At 42.5% G+C, this 17,697-nt stretch overlaps 1 protein-coding gene across 1 annotated transcript in view; it reads left to right on the top strand.

The window, feature by feature from the left end:
• Positions 1-246: 246 nt before the first annotated feature.
• LOC124163275 (sodium-coupled monocarboxylate transporter 1-like) overlaps positions 247-17,697 on the top strand; it is a 40,474-nt gene continuing 23,023 nt past the window's right edge. The window contains exons 1-2 of the mRNA XM_046540069.1: positions 247-709; positions 5,774-6,116. Of these exons, the coding sequence (XP_046396025.1) occupies positions 5,776-6,116 (341 nt within the window). The 5' untranslated portion in view covers positions 247-709; positions 5,774-5,775. The remainder of the gene's footprint in view (positions 710-5,773; positions 6,117-17,697) is intronic.

Genomic DNA, 17,697 nt, shown 5'->3' with positions numbered 1-17,697 from the left:
CGCATGAGCTCACAGGCCGCGGGTTACCGACCCTTGCTTTACACCTAAGTCTTTTGCACGAAGGCTATTGCCCGGTTCTCGGCCTAACATATGCTATCTCGCATCCTTCGCTCTACATGATTTATCGTTTGCCCTATCGGGAGTGGGTGGGGTAAACTCCTCTCCCCTCTTTCACAACAATGCTGCCGACCACCCCTCCCTTTAAGAAGACGGTCCGACTCCTTGGAGGGCAACAGACAACGGGAGGCTGGCACGAACCATCGCCATCAAAGGTGGACAAATTGCCCCCTTCTCACCGCACCCGGGTGCCGTTTGGACGCTCCCACCCTCTCCCGCAGATGCGGCACCCTTCCCGCGGCTACAGTGTCGAGTGCGGAACGCGTTTCTCTACTGTTCTCTCGGAGGCAGTTGAACATCGGCCTGCGTCACCGTAGCGGTACGCTACACTGAGGACCCGAAGGGAGCCCTGCTGAGGAATTTCATCTTTGATTTCCTAACGACAACTTCGAGGGGGTGCTTCAATTTCACCACATCTTTTTCCCCCGGGAGAACGTGCCAGTGCACAGTGTTACTGATTGGTGGGGCGGTTGGGGAAACAGGATCGCCGGCCAGCCCGGTCGCGCGGCGGGAGGTTAGTGAGTGAATGTGGCCCGCGGGCGGCGTGCGCCGTTTGACCGTCGACAAGATTCCGGCCCTTCAGTGGGCTCGGGTGAGTTGACTTCGCATCGCCCTCGTCCCTCGCTTTTGTTTCATCGCACCAACTCACGCTTCGCAGGGGATAAAATTGAGTACGTGAACACCTTGTATCGTGTGGTAAAGACCAGTGGCATCATGGAATATTCTTGGGAAAGAAGCTTTCGTTAAGTTGTGTGCACCATAATGCCGCGTTTTCTTTGTCATTTACCGTGTAAAAGTTTACATCCTTCGTAATTAAATTATTAGAAACTTAAAGAGTGGGGAACAGCAGTCCTCCATTTCTCCCTTTCTCAAGCTAGTTCCGTCAGTTCCCTGGCGCTCTTTTACTTTTTGTCCTTCTCTATATGTCCCAAGCACTTATCTTTAGGCTGTCCTTGGGGGAGAATTTTTCTTCAATTTTCCCTTTATATTACTCATGTGATTGCTGCCTTATGATATGGTCTATCCATCGGGTACTTCTCTGGCGTATGAAGCTTCACACTCCTGATAAAGACCCGGTGGTCGGGCCATCTATTTATTGTTAGGTATAGTAATTTCGTGAGGAGTGTAATGAAGGTTAAAGGAGAACTGATGAAAACGATTTGTAAAATATTCACGGGTTTTGAACCGGGTAAGGCTGTTTGAGGTCGAAGTTTCGATGAGTAACTCTCTTGAAATCATCAGGACACGCTTACTGTTGAGTAGAGACCCATTGTTCACAGGTCAATTAAAATACTGCAAGTTCATGTGTACACCTTCGAAGGTCTGCGTTGCGGTCGTCAACTGTTTATCTCATGAATCAAATAAATATTTCCAGGACTTAACTTATTTTGGCTTAGGCCTTAACTTTACTTAAATTTTACTTCAGAGCAACCTTGACAGGAAAAACTTCCCCTCCTGTTCTGCGAAAACAAATATTTCCATGGTAACTAAACAAACCCTACAACAAATAGTAAAAGTCCGAGGGCATTTGTGAAAGTTTTAACAATCAAGTTAACTTAATGATGTAGGCCAATGATCTCATATGAAAATTCACAAACTATATTTAACGGAGGTTTAGTTTAGCGGTCATCGCTTGCTGATGACTTTGTTACTATTGGTACCAAAGAAATTCGATGCTCATTTTCTTAATTCGTCAACGACCACTTGATGCTTCCGACGCCGGTGGCAGTTAGTAAATTTCATTATGAGACCGTTGGTATTCCTCACCAAGTGCTCGAAATCAAGTTTTGTCTTTCGAAAACGCCCTAAATTGAGAAGTAAATCAGATCATCAGCCAAATATGGAGACTGTAATTTGATTCTTTTCTTTTTATACTTGGTATCGAGTATAAGAAAACCGGCATGGACCAAACCTGCTATCAGTCGCAGACTTGATGACGATGAGAAAGTCACTAGTCGAAACTTCGAGCCTTAGATAAGAGCCTTACCCAGTGCCCAACCTGAGAAGATTTTACGAGCATTTTACACCGAAAAAGCCTACAATCCGATTCACTGATGGATTTTTGGCTTTCTGGCTGGAAATCAGCCATAAAATCTATATTATTATGAAATATGGAGGTATTACATGTGGAGTGCGTGCCTGCAATTCATATAAAAGTATTCTGTGACGTAATTAACGCTTATTCAGTAATACATCTTTGAGATCGAATGGACCTACGTCAACTACCGAATAGCAATTGCTTGATGAAAGCCACACGAGTCAGAATTTGGAAAGATACATCTCATAAATACTCTTTTTGACGCCACCTTGTGAAAGACGCCACTGCATCGGATTCCAAACGTAGCATGGCTGTTCTCATATTTCATCGGTAGCATCTCGTTGCGTTGCGCTGTGTACACTAGATTAACCGCCGCAGTTCGAGGGGTGGAAATGAGTTATGAGAATTTTAAAGTTGATATTTTCATTGTTCCTTTATCAGATTTCTTTTGGCCTTTACGAGCGCTCCACCACTTCTGGTCCGTACTCAAGCACCAGGAAATATTCCGAATATAACTCTAGAGTTCTACACACTGATGGCGTTCTCTGCCGTTCCACAATTAATGAATGTAACTTGCACTTTCTTCTTGATACCTTAATTATGTTACGCTCTAAAGATGTCGTGGTCACTTGGTCCATCAAAGTAGATTTCAACATGGCAATTTTAAAGTTTCATCATTTCATCTTCCCACTATTGACTTATTTCGATTAATTCGCCAGCTTTGGCCTAAATTATGATGGAAATAAATATTGAAACACTTATTGGTGTCAAATCACGACATTTCTTATTATAACTTCGCCGAAGGTAGAGTTTATTGTCCTTTTGATCTGCATGCTTTATTTACGAAGCACATCCCAGTGAGAAATGGATCATCGAATCTACGTCGAATCTGCGTCGATTCGACGACTATAGATCGATATGTGGTCGACGTCGATTTTATTTGTTCAATCGACGTTTTTTCGACGTGTTATTCTCATTGGCCAGCGGGGTCAGCGTGTTGATTGGCTGAGGGGAGAACTTAGTGATGTAGTTTTAATGTCTTAAAAATAACGGTGAGACGCTATTACAACATATGTGTCTTAAATAAGAAATATAAAATTAAATAATTATTTTATTTATCCATAAACATTAGTTTTAATCTCCGAGAACAATCTTTGATTCCTTTTAATTCTGTAACTTGACCGTTGAAGTTCAATTGCGTGTATCAGTTGAGCTGTTAGTCGTCATGCTGTTAGTTCTTCGCAGTAAACTCGGAACAGAGACATTCGGCGCCGTATAGAAAATTTATTGTCGCATTTATTTTGCGCGACAAACTTTGCTAGCTCTAAATCCTGTTATTGGTATTTAAAATCCTTCTGAAACTTAATGAGCTTTTGGATTCGTATTAATCATCGAAAAAGGCATTCCGTCGCTTAGTAAAGACAAGCTTCACTACGTCTTCCACACTTCGGAATCGGTCTGCTTTTGGACCGCTGTATGGCAGGTAGGATTAGCTTCCCCTATTTAATGTGTTCAAGATTTCCATTTTCACACATTTGCCACATACGCCGGACCTTCTATTTGCGTCCAAGTTCTTACTTCTTTCCTGCGTGGTATGTGATATGCACAAGCTTGGCTTTGTGACTACGTTTACCTCATTTCGATACCTTTATACTCGCGTCATAGATGTCAACACCTCACATTTTTTCTCAAGGATTTCTGATTATTATTGAAGATGAATCCGAAGGACTTAAGATTACAAATCACCATTATAAATTTATTTCAGCCTTCATTTGTTTAGACTGTACGTGCTCGATTGAAATACGTCGTTGGCGCAGCAATAGATGCTCTTTATTAGCCGAAAAGATGTATATTTCCGCAATTATTAGTAGGAATCGCAGGTAAAAAGACGATATCTCGTCGACATAGAAAACTCGTCGATGGTGTCGACGTCGAAAACACGTCGATGGCGTCGACGTCGAAAACACGTCGATGGCGTCGACGTCGAAAACACGTCGATGGCTTCGACGTCGAAAACACGTCGATTTTCGGACCATATAGACATCGATCGATGTGTTACCATCGACGTTTTATCGATGAGTACTTCGACGTCGAATCGACGTAGATTCGATGATCCATTTCTCACTGGGCATATTGACCGTGATCCCTCATTTTAAGAGCAATTCATGTGCAGTAAGACGATCTTTGGGAAGAATATATTAATGTCCTTAGTCGTCTCAAGAAAAAAAGCAATAACTACTCAATTGGGTGGGTATTCTAAATCATCGTCATAATTCAGCAATCCGAAGTTCGGTCTGACGAGTAATACCACCAATAAGCAGAGGTCACCTTGCTTAGAAAGAAACTCCAGGAAGAGAGGAAGTACTCGTGACTAGATAAATGACGATCTAGGGCGCGCTGCTCAAACGCAATTCACCTTCGAGCAGCTCCTATCCGCCCGCAATTAGCCACCACCTCATGAGCATCATCTTTTGGCATCCACTTGTGGACCTAACCGTAAGGACAGCCAACACAGGCTCAATTTATTCTACCCCGTAAGACTTAAAGAATGAGCCAATCATAAGGTAGCTTCAAGTGATCAATTTTAAAGTAATACATAGAGTGTATTGGCATTTTTATGGCATTATTTTTGGAAACGCCAGAAAAAAATATAATATTTTATTTGAGGCATTTAAACTCCTAATTAAAAGTTTTACCCCTAAATATTTTTTTTTCGTCGACTTTTTCTTGGCGAAAAAGGTATATTTTATTACACATTAAAAAAGCACATTTAAGGCCAACTTTTTGGAAAACTCTTTTTCCATTTTCAAGACTTTCATGCATTGAGATTTTTATGGTTAATACTATCACGCTTAAAACAGCTCCTTGCATGAAACCACCTTAAAAATTGATAAACAACTTTTCGAAATGCTGGCATTAGATGTTTTTTGATGAATAAAAAATATACCTATACCTGCTAGAACAAAAAATCTATAATAAGGGAAAAAAATGTATCCTCTATAAATCAGATCCATTCTATATTAATAGTTTTAAAGTCGTACTTCACATCTTACGTTGAAATTTACTGTAACCATCTTCCACATTCATTGACGTACCTAAGTAAATATTTCCGGAACTCGCTGCTAGCCACTGTAAACTGTGCTTACGTTCACTTTGTATATTATTTACGGTATTTTGTGCCTCGAGCAGTGAATTTGAAGTATTGCAATCCCTTTATACTACACTATAGAAATCCTTTTTTGCTGTTAAAAAAAACAATGCATAAATATAGCCCATACACACTCTCATAACGTGCAGCAATAAATTTCAGTTGTAAATTGTGACCAAAACCTCGAGGTTCCGGCGAGAGCCGTACAAGAATAAAAAATACGGGTGTCACTGGAGGATAATATCAGGATGAGCGCAAGGATGTAGGGCGTAGTTAAACAGTATAAGATAAATGTTGACTAGGGTTTCCTCCATGGACCCTGATAGTTTCAAAATTGGGGGACTAAAATTCATATAAGAGATGGTTAAGAAAAAAATATCGATCGAGTGAGATTTATGCATCCTACGCAGATTTTATTTGAAGACCGTATGAATCCCGTTTTACCTACTGTTTTCCGTCCACTTCTCTAGGCATGGACGCCGATGTGAGCGCCACTTTCAGTAGCGCCCTCTCGCCGTCTTTTGTCACCGAGGAAGAGGCGTGGTCCTCATCGCCATCATCAACAACAACAACAATAAGTGACGTCTCCTCTGATGACTATTTCTCTTCATCCACCGCGATGCCACCGCCGCTGGACATAAAGTCGTTCGGCGTCCTGGACTACGCCGTGTTCGTGGGACTGCTGGCCATGTCCGCCCTCATCGGGGTCTACTTTGCGTTCTTCGCGAAACAAAAGCAGAACACGACGCAAGAGTACTTGATGGGAGGCAAGACCATGGGCGTTTTCCCCATCTCCATGTCTCTGATCGCCAGGTGAGAAGAACGTTATTTTTTAACACAATACAATATAACTTCATTCCACTCATAAACAATTACAGTGTACCCAGATAGGCTTCTGGATTTTTTCTCTGTCGATTCATCTTCATAATGACAGTTTCGCCGGCGTTTCAGCAGGCGTCTTCTGGTTTGATGTGACGGTTGCAAGTTTTTTCCCGTAAAAAAAACGTCCCTTTTTTTACGGGAAAAAACTTGCATCAGACAATTCAAACCTGAATACACCTGCTGCAACGCCGGCGAAACTGCCGTAATGAAGATGAATCGACGCGGTGAACAAGCTGGAAGCCTAGCTGCGCTTATTCGAGAATCCAGACGAGTGAGACGACAACTATCGGCCGAATTCGGAAGTAGAGCTCCGAGGATACCGAGCAATTAATTACCTCACGAAACTACGTTGACGAATCATTGCTCCTTGTTGGGTATTTCCTGATTTCTCTTGTTATTTTTTTGGTATTAAGCTATCATAATGTCGTAATTAATGTATTTTATGCATTAATATGTATTTACAATAACTTTTATCTCTGATTAATTGCAACAATTCATCAATTGCAGTGAAGGTGGTTTTAAGTTTGAAGTATTTAAGGTAATGAATATATTACATTTTTATTCTTGTATACCCTACGAATAATAGTGTTTTTATCGGTGTTTCTGGTCATAAGAAGCCCTTTGGGTAGTCGCCGTGAGCGAGTAGCAGATATTTCAGCTGTAATTTATCAGTACGTCAATCTTCATTACCAATTTTCGTTGCCTCTAGATATCAAAATACCCAGTGGCGCCGACTCCATGGGGCCTGAGGGGGCCCGAGCCCCCTCAAAAATTCGTTATGGGCGAGAGGAAAAAATGTGTCAGGCTTGCCGATTTTCCCCAGAGTTTCCAGGTATCGATATTCGAGTTATCAGGGCTATAATGTTTATCATACGACTCTTCTAAAATTCTTTTTAAAAAACTTAAAACTCACTACTTATGAAATTTCCCGGGGCAAGATCCCCGGTTTGGGCCCCCCCCCCCCCCCAATATGTTTTGTAAGTCAGCCTAAATACCTCTCCAAAAACAAGTAAAATCTTCCTGGACATTTATGTTTTATTTTTCGCAGTGGCTCGGCGATTCGTCCCATTACACCAATGTCACCATCACAATACTATCCTCGATACATAGGCCATATTGGCAAATTACGTCATCGCCTTAAGCGTCGCCCACTCCGCGGAAGTCTCCTACAACAATGGGGAACATGCACAATTTTTTTAAAGTATTGGAATAAGAAGGCCTCTACCTCAAATGTACTCGCCGAAAATTTCGCGTATGAATAATCCTTTTTAGCTGAGTTATGAGTCTTTAAAACATTGATCTTCATCGGCTGATTGAAAACACGACATCGGAGCGTGACGTCACGGAACGGCATCTACTGATGACAGACTGAGGAAGTGGATAGAAAATCGATCCACGAGGGCTCAAATGCAAATTTGGCGATAATAATTGCAATTTTTACTTTAAATATCTTGCATTCAAGCCTCTAACACTTTACTCTCTTGGCGAAGTGAATGGTGTTCCGTGCGATGACGTCAGAAGGCGTTTCAGGTCACGTGACTTCAAGCGATAATCGAGCATTTTTAATTAGCATTTAATGACGTTTGTGGAGTACCAGGAGAGTTTTGGCTTACATATTTGGACTCGTGAGAAAATTTTCTATTCATTGAGACTAACTAGCATGATGAACAAATTCCATGCATGTTCCCCATTACAGTTAATCCCAGGGCCGCATTTAACGTACGGCAAAATAGGCACGTGTCTAGGGGTGTCGCAGTCCAAGGGGCGCCTTCAAGAGCGGCATTTCATTCAGTTACAGCAGTACGTAATGTTTTTATTTTTGATATTACTCTTCTTTTTTGTTGTATGAATTAAGGTTAGACATTATTCTTGGAAAGGGTATTCATAAAGTGTATCAGTTGCACAAAGGTTAAACTGTTTCATGTAGTTTTACTCCAAGCTGTTTTTCTTTAATTGAATAGGGTGGTTTCCTATTATTTTTTTATTGCCTTAATCGAAAGATTATTACTCCTGGAGTACTTATTTCGCGCTTTTAGATTTTTAAATGACAACATCTGTTTTTCGCGATTAAATGAAAAGTGAAAATTTTAAAGCGCGCGAAAACGCGACGCTTAAGTATGAATGCCGGGAAATATCTCCGTACGTCGTATTTCTGGTTCCCCCTCCCGCCCGGTGAGGCGACCTTGAGGCGAGGCTTAGCGCTGATACGTCGCAGGATGCTAGCGGATAGCTGAGTACCTTGCTGAATGGTAGGGCTTGGCTTAAAAAAGGTTTATTAATACCTTATCAAACGAAGAAAACTTTCCGACCTTAGCCAGTTTTAATAGGTGATTATTAAGACATGTTTCCCTGAGCTCTGTGCCTCATGCATGCATTGGTAACCTCAGACGATGTATAACTCCTATCCTCTCGTGTAGAAACTAGGTCCCTGTGACGTCATGCGGAGTGGAATCGCATGGGCGCCAATCTGGCCTTTTTCAAATGAGGATAAAATTTGACCCTTGCCATTCGTCTAAACCGGTATTTCAAAAACCAAATAATTTGTGTATTATGAATACACTAATGGTGGGTAACGAATCGCAATCAATGCCTTTCGTTTTCTTTGATGAAGGAAACTACCCTATTGTCTATGTTTTCCCCGCGTAAAAATTCAAGCATAAACTTATGCTGTCAGCCATACATCTGCTTATTCCTTTTAACCGAACCTTACCTCATGCTAGTGGCTATCTATGCCTTATCATAAAATTCGGGGAGGGGGGATCAAGTGAGAAGGGAATAACTTTGGGTAAATCCAGCCCTGATTACACCCATTCACAAATGCATCGGAATATGCAGGATGGAGAAAAATTGTGTTACGAAATTTTCTGATACCAGTAGGGACCAAAATTACCGTTGATTTTTAGCTCGAAAACGTAGAATTTTTATGAAAGAATACCGGGACTAGCCACGGTGATAACTTTTTACGGAGTCACCCGCAATCCACAGAGGAAAAAATTTTTTTTTTCCTCTGTGGATTTTTCGCACTATTTGTGCATTGCGGGTGACTCCGTAAAAAGTTATCACCGTGGCTAGTCCCGGTATACTTTCATAAGTCCGGAGCGAACACCTCTAGTGTTCAAAGTTCGGGCTTTGCTCTCCGGCTGTGGCGCCATGCGCACGTCCTGGACTGCTAGTCGCATCATATGCTCAGCAGTCCATACCACCTTGTCCGGTATAGTCCACAAATTTCCACAGGAGAGAATGACGCTTCGGTAGCTTAACTGAGCGGACGTGTTTCTCGATCGCTGCGAGTAAGCCCCAAGGCTGAATTTTTGCCGGCCGGAGAAGCCTCTCCTTGCCGGGAGTTGGGACGACAAAGTCCCGTGTTTATTTTTCTTGTGTGTGAAGTGAAATCTTGCATAGGTGGAGAGGCAGTTTTCTAGTTGTCTGACTTAGTTAGCGGCCGCTATGCGGCCGTTAATTTACTTTTTTAGCTGTTCCACCGGTGTTAATTTAGTGGTCTGTATGCGGTTCCGAGAACTAAGTGACCCCTGACCCCTATATCTCCATATCCCTTTGTATTGATCTTCCCGTTCACCTAAAATGGCGGTGCAAAGGATTAATACCTTACTGATTCAACTAGAAGAAGAAGTGAAAAATGCAACGCCGCTCGAAGTCCACTCGTTTATTCGATTGTTGGGCCTCGCGGCAGAGGATGTCGTTGCCATCCAGTTTGGCTTGAACCGGAAGGACATCTTCGCGAAGCTGACGAATGAAAGCCTTGTGGAAAAAATTATCGAGAAACACCCGAAACGTCTCCCCTTCCCATCTGAGGACACGAAAAGGGGATACATAACTTTAGAAAGGACCTCCGGCTCCCCAGTGAATGTGAAAATTTCATGTCTACCACCTGAGGTTAGTAAAGAGGACATTCGTGATCATTTATCCCGCTATGGGAAAGTTATAAGAATGTCAGACGACAAGTGGTCAGGAAATCAGTTGTTCGGCGTACTAACCGGCACGAGAATTGCCCGAATGGTGGTTGAGAAAAATATACCTAGCTATGTAAATATAGCAGGGAATAGAGCCATAATTATTTATGACGGACAACGAAGAACCTGTGCCCGTTGTGGAGAGGAGGGTCATGAAAGACGTTTGTGCCCACGTAATTACGCTAGTAGGAGCTACGCCCAGGCGACCTCAGGAGAAACAGTCGAATTGAGCGAGGCCGTGGATGAGGAGTGTGGCCTCACTCCTCTTGGACTCGAAGGAACCACGCAGTCCGCGACCACCCCTGAGCAGCGTATCTCCCAAGGAGGGATATACCCTGGAGCCTCCCCTACCATCCCCCGACCACCGCCCCCGCCATTATCCCCACCCCTCCCACCTCTACTAAACACCCTTGGCCATCAAGAAAAAGCACGCCGCCATTCGAGTGGAGAAGAGGAAACTCCTAAGAAAAAAGGGAAGACTGAGAGAACTGCAGTTGACACTTTCATCGCCGGAAGCACCGAGGACATGGAGAATCCCATAGTGAAGGTCGCAGAGGAGATAGAACATCAGCGAAGGCGAGAGGAGGTGACGCCTAAGCAGGGAAAGAGAGAGGAAACGAGAGCTATTTTGACTGGTGAAGACGAGAGTGCAATCGGGGAAGGGGATGTTTCTGCGGCTATGGATACGGAGTGTTTACCCCCCGAGGCCCTCGCACATATCACCTCCCTGACTCCGAAACCTCCTACCTGCGACGTCAAAGAAACATCACTGCTGACGGCTGGGTCCGTCTCCGAGTCAAAAGTTTCCCCTGAAACTCTCTCCCTTCCCTCCCCTCGCCTCATGGAGGTAATCCCCAGTACCTTCACCTTATCGCTTCCACAATCAGAGAGTGACGAAGACGGAGAGTCATCTGATAACCATTCCAGCCATTTGGACGCCAAGGACGACGACTGGCAACCGGTCATGGCAGTCCGGGGGTCTCAACGCCGGGGCAGTCGATCGGGTAAACAAAGGGGCGGACACAGGAAGAAGAGCCACGGTGGAGTATCTAAGAGGAAAGACTCAAGTTAAGCCCTATCCCACTACTTCAATCATGATCCTGTTTTCTTTAAATATTGCCGGGTCTTCTAGCCCACTTAAGATTAACCTGTTTTTGGCACTTTTTAGAAATTACGGGGCAGATGTCGTCTGCCTTCAAGAAACAACAGAGGGAATCATTTGGCCTAATTCTATTTATCGAGCCTTTGCAAATTGCGGAGGGTCGCGTGCGGGCACCACTATACTCGTAAAGAAAGGTATCCCAGTCTCTAATGTACGATTTCACGCCTCAGGTAGGATAACTAGCCTAACTATTTATGGCGAAATTAATATTATCAACATATATGCGCCGCCGGGTGAGAGAAATAGAGTAGACAGGGAAACATTTTATTCGGAAACTGTTTTACCCTACGTGACTTCTTTCACTGGGAAAGCAATTTTAACTGGAGATTTCAATGCAATTTATAGAAGGGAGGACTCGGAATCCAACAATCAAAGAATTTCATACCGACCGAGCCGAGCCTTATCTTTTCTAATTGATGCGCTTTGTGCAACTGACGCTGTTTTACGCAGCACTTTGGGCCCCGCCCCTTTCACGCGTGTTGGTCCAAGTTCTAGAACACGCATTGACTTTATATTTCTCTCCCGATTACTTAAACAAATCCCTTACACCACTCATACTATACCGGTTTCTCTTTCTGATCATTGTGCCCTCCTTCTTGACCTCTCGCTCCCTTCCACCCCTCACTCCCACCGCCCTGAAACAACCATGTGGAGGATGGACACTAGACCCTTTCAAGACGAGGATTTTCGTTGCGCTGTCCGGCGACGGGTGGCGGATCTTATCTCCATGCGTCGTCCGGGCACCGATGCTCTAACCTGGTGGGAATTTACTTTTAAACCAAAGATTAAATCCTTTTTACGACGCTCAACATATGAGTGGCGGAGGGACATGGATGCCACAATCATGTTCTACCGAACCGCCTTAAGAGAATTACTAAATCTCAATCCCCGTCCAAAAAATTTTTATGAGGAGACAGCCCTTTTGAAAAACACCATTTTAATGCATGAAATGAAGCGTTACGCTCCAAGTCGGTGGCAGAGAGAACTGAATCCTGACACGTGGGGCCCTTTCACACTCTCTGAGCTCCGGAGGGTGATCAGACTCCGCAAAGACATGTCAACCACTTTACCGCCGGCAGAATGCTCTGATGGTGATCTCCTTGATACTGCTTCACGGCATTTTCAGAGAATATTTGCTCGATACGGGGTCTGGAATGAAGACGATCTCCCTCCGTTTCCTAATTTACCCACCCTCTCGCCACAAGACGCTGAATTGCTTGCTGGTGAGATAAGAGGAGAGGAGGTAGAGGAAATTCTTCGCCTCCTCCCAAAAGGCAAGGCCCCAGGGTCAGATGGTATATCTTATGAATTTTACTCCATTTGTGGTGATCTTCTGACCCCGACTTTATTAGCTATTTTCAACCAGATTTTCTGCCAAGGCGAGGCACTGACTTCAAGTCAATATACCGCCATTATCTCGCTTTTACCAAAAGTAAATCGGCCTCAGTCCTTAAATGATTTCAGGCCTATTGCTTTATTGAATTCGGACTATAAAATCTTTACGCGTATATTAAAATCTCGTTTTACGGATTCTCTGGAATCCACATTATCTGTAACACAGTACGCGGTTTCGAAAAAACGAAATATTCTAGACGCTTCAGTATTATTTAGGGATATTTTTTTGACTCCGTCTCCTCCTTCCGAAGATTTTTTTGCCATTTTACCCGTAGATTTTACAAAAGCGTTTGATTATATTCGTATTGAATATATTTTATATATTCTTAAAAAAATGGCTTTCCCCCTCATCTTTCTTCGGGCAATTCAAAATCTATACAATGAAGCAAAAGCATGCATAAGGATAGGTTGGAAAACTTCACATGAATTTCTTATCAAGAATTCTGTAAGGCAAGGATGTCCCCTATCTATGGCTCTATTTGCCGTCGCAATGGACCCTCTTACAAGGGCACTTGAAGCTGCCGGAGTTGGCATAGCTAGACAAGGAATCACTTATTCAAATATTGTATACGCTGACGATTTGACTTTATTCATTGGGCATCCAAGCCAACTACTCTTGGCCAATGACTTAATTCAATCCTATGCTCCCGGTGGTTTAGAAGTGAATAAAACTAAATCAAAATTGAGAGTTCTAAAGGGTGATATAGCCTCTAACGTGTGGGAATTAGGCAACCCACCTGTAAAAATTCTAGGATTATGGTGGGGCTCCGATGTGAAACAGTCTCTTGAGAAGAACTGGGGGGAGGTTAGGGGCGCAGTATCGGGGGGTTCGGGTCGCTACAAGCTCCCCTCCCTCCCTCTCACCGCTCGGGTCCGCCTCCTCGATCAGGTAATATTCCCAAAAATTTGGTACCTCGCTCATGTATGGCCTTTGCCAAAAGAAGTGCATGCAAAGATGGTTAGGGACACTAATTCTTTCCTCTGGTATGGTTATTTGAGAAAGGCTCCAAGGCAACAGCTTTACAACCCTCCGACAAGAGGTGGTTTGAAGTTAACGAATATTGCTTTAAAAGCCAATGTTATTTTCTCGAAAGTATCCACCAAAATTTTGGGGGGGGTTGATGAGGCCAGGCGGGGTCTCCTCCACTCCGCGTGGACGGAAGCCAGCTTTAAAAGTACGCCGTTTAGGAGATGCATTCAGGAATGCCGAAAAATAACGGAATGCCTGCGAACAGGAGAAACATTTGTAGTAAAGACTGTTTACCGGAGGCTCATCGAGAGGGAGAAGTATCATCCCACTTCTATCATTAACCCATGGAGAAACTGGGCTGCGTGCCGGGGGGACGCGGGGGCGGCGAGCGCCATGTTTGACACTATTGCTCGCCTCCTTCCTACGCGCGAGGTGATGTCGAGAATGAGGCTTGCCGATTCTTCTGCTTGCGTCGCATGCGGTCGGGTTGACTCCGCTCCTCATTACATTCTCGGCTGCGGTGATGGTGGGAGAGTGTGGGGAGCCATTAGAAACATTTATCGTACCTGGGATGCCTTTGGTGGTGGTGCCATCACGAATGAAAACTTGATTATGTTAAATTTTAAGCTCTTTCCCAATTTTAAGAATGTAATACTTTCCACATTAATATCAAAATATATTTTTTTGAAATTAAAACATAAGGCAGTAGGGAAAGGACTCCTCTGCTTCATTGATAGCATTTCGGTGCATGGTGCGCCAGCCGAGGTGCGCTCTCTCCTCGCTTCTGTCTTCCGCAAAGCACTGGCGGAGGATGGTGCGGATTCTGTGTCATCGTCGTCACTGGCGGGAGAGGAGCCTGCTTCTGAAAACTGATTTGTGTTAAAAGAACCACTGGACACTGATTTGTGTTAAAAGAACCACTGGACACTGATTTTTGTTAAAAGAACCACTGGACACTGATTTGTGTTAAAAGAACTACTGGACACTGATTAGTGTTAGAAGAAAGATATTAATGTGTGTTGTGGAGAATTGTACTTTGCTGCTTGAAAGTTGAAATAAATGTATATTTACCTAACTTGCTGAAGCACTCGGCCGGAAATCGAGGGATCCGGGTTCGAATCCCGGTCAAGGCGAATGGTTTTTCCTCTGTGGATTTTTCGTGTAGAATTTTTAACCATTTTATTGCCACCGGCCGATAGGGGCCGATATATCGGCCCGAATTATTTGACTTTTTTTTCGTGATTATGGCTTTTTCAACGGCTGTAAGTTATGTAAACCCCCATAATCTATCTATGGCTATTAGATATAAATATATCTTAAGAATTGGGAAAAAATCTAGACGTATTAAATAAAATTAAGTCGCTGAAAAATTTTTAAATCTGAAATGTAGCCAATTCCGGTAAATAGCCTTGGCAGTCTTCGCACATCCCACCCGAAATGGGCTCGCAGTAAAAGGGTAAACTATAGAAACTTTTGGACAAGCGGTCCGATTGGCCGCGAGATTGTCCTGTTTCCGTATTCCATGGGTACATCGCGATCTCCGGCAAGCAAAGCATTTGAAGTCATGAGTCCTGAGCAACCAGCAGCAATGCAAACTCGCGGCCAATCGGAGCGCTTGGCGTCGAGTTTCTGTGGTTTAAAAATGGTGCGTTTTCGACCTAAATATCTTCAGAAATTTTGGTTCCTCCTGGCGTAAGCTATCCGGGATAAAAATTTCGTGATACAATTTTAATCCACCCTGTACAGATACCGCATAGGAACCTTTTTTGGGGTTATCGTCATACATTGTTCCAACAGAACTGGTGCTATCAATGTATGATACAAATTTTCTTTCATTCAATTCAGTGGTCATTTTTATTTTCTAACCTTTGTGCTTTTTAATAACCCTGATGTTATAAATACAAAGAAAAAAACCTAATTGGCAACTAGCTTGCTTTCAGAAACACACAGCAATGATTTAGACACAAAATACCTAAAATTAAGAACATTTTACAACACCTTTCTAGGTTAAAACTCCACTACCTCATTGCACATAAGGCATTTTTTGACAGCAGATGTGAATCCCAATCTTTTCTCCTTCTTTGACACATTTCTTGGCAACATACTAAATAATTTTGGCCCCATTTATCAAAATGATAGTTGGAAATTTTCAGTCGTTGGTCAAGGTATATCTTATTGCTGCATCGACTCATCTAAATCTACACAATACCCTGCGAGCCTCCTCTATTGTGTTTGGCACAGAATAAGCTACCACCAGCATGCAATAGGTTCACCACACGCACATAACGGATTTTAATTCAAGTATTCCACTAGTTGAATTAGTTTTGCATGGATCATTGGGCAATTGGTCCGATCGCTTCTCCTCCCATCTTGAACTTCCCTATTAAATTCACAATTCGGCTTTCCTATGTGTGTTTTTAAGCTCACGTATTCTATCTGCACAGTATCCCATAAGATCGTTCCGTACTCAACGTAGATGTGGCCTGGCGAGTGTGAGATACATTTTTACTTATTTTCTTTTAACCGATCACCCACATTTAAAATTACAATAGCCTCACTTCCCCATTTACTCACACTATGATTGATTTCTTTTCAATGAAAGCACAAACAAATACATAAAAAAAGTACTGCACGCGAGTAATTTGAATAATATTCATAAGAATAATGGTATTAAATTACAAAAATAGTAGAAAAATTCCAGTAAAAATTTCTTATATCATTTATTTTTATTTTATTCCATTCTATTTAGAAAATAATTATAAAAATTACCTTTGCACTATACACATGTTACCCATTGCCCCCAAGAGATCCAAATCAAATATGCGTATCAAAAGGGTAATAATCAAATATGAGTAAGTATAATAAGCTTTTAAAAAGAAAATATTCCACAATAGAATGAACAATTATAAGACGCACCTTATGATGTAGAGAAAGACTCAAAGAGAAGGACTCAAAGTATAGGTAAATAATGAATAAGCTTAAGCGAGAAAAGTTTGAACCAATGAATTACTTTAATATCCTCTCACAATTCCTTTTGTAACTATCCTATCCAGGACCCAGACGACTGCCAAGGAACTTGATAGTGATACTCAAAAATGAAAAAAAAACAAATAGGACAAAAAACTGAGAGAAAAATGTCAACTAAATCGAAATGCACCGTATCGATCGAAGTTGTCATGCCAAAGAAAACAAAACTTTTCTTACGGTCAGTAATTGGTATAAGCATCTCCATGCAAATATTATGCGCCAAGGATGAAAATTATCACGAAAAAAATCATTTGGCTTTGCCGGGATTCGTACCCTATTTTCCTGATTGTTGGTCACGTATGCAACCAGTTATATCACCAAGCCATTTTATCCAAAGGCCAATCTGTCTTGCTTTGACCTGGGTTTAACTTTGCACCCGTGCGCGTGAAATCGTATAAAGTTATTCGCTTAATGTAGTGCCTCCGATCTCCTAGAAAAGTTAGAACTAATGAATTACTTTAATATCTTCTCACAATTCCTCTTATAACGATACCTATCCATCCAAGACCCTTCCGCGACCGCCGAAAAACTTGATAGTATTGCTCAAAATGAAAAAAAACGGGTCGGAGAGGAAAAACAAGAGGAAAAAAGTCAATTAAAACGAAATTCACCGTATAGATCGAAGTTGTAATGGCGAAGATCGAAGTTGTAATGGCGGCCCTCGCCGTTTCAGAGAGAAACACTGCCGTGACCAGGAATCGAACCTGGGTTGTTGCGGCCACAACGTAAAGTACTAACCACTATACGTTCACGGCTATTTCGAGGACTCTCGTAGTGGGAGTAATCATATGGTCCAATAACCAGGGATGGCAATCGAAATTAAGTCGAACGAAAAAATTAAATAAAACGAAATTCAAAACCAGTAAAATTTCAATAGTTTTGTTGCCGGGAGCGAAATGTAGAAACGAAATGCATTTAAACCCCGGGAGCTAAACGACATCGGAGTCAAAACTAAACTAAAACTCTGGAACAAAACGAAACGCAGAT

The sequence above is a fragment of the Ischnura elegans genome, chromosome 8, assembly GCF_921293095.1.
Source record: "Ischnura elegans chromosome 8, ioIscEleg1.1, whole genome shotgun sequence".
NCBI lineage: Eukaryota > Metazoa > Arthropoda > Insecta > Odonata > Coenagrionidae > Ischnura > Ischnura elegans.
Note: the sequence above shows the minus strand (reverse complement) of the source record. Positions and strands in the feature narration are given on the sequence as shown.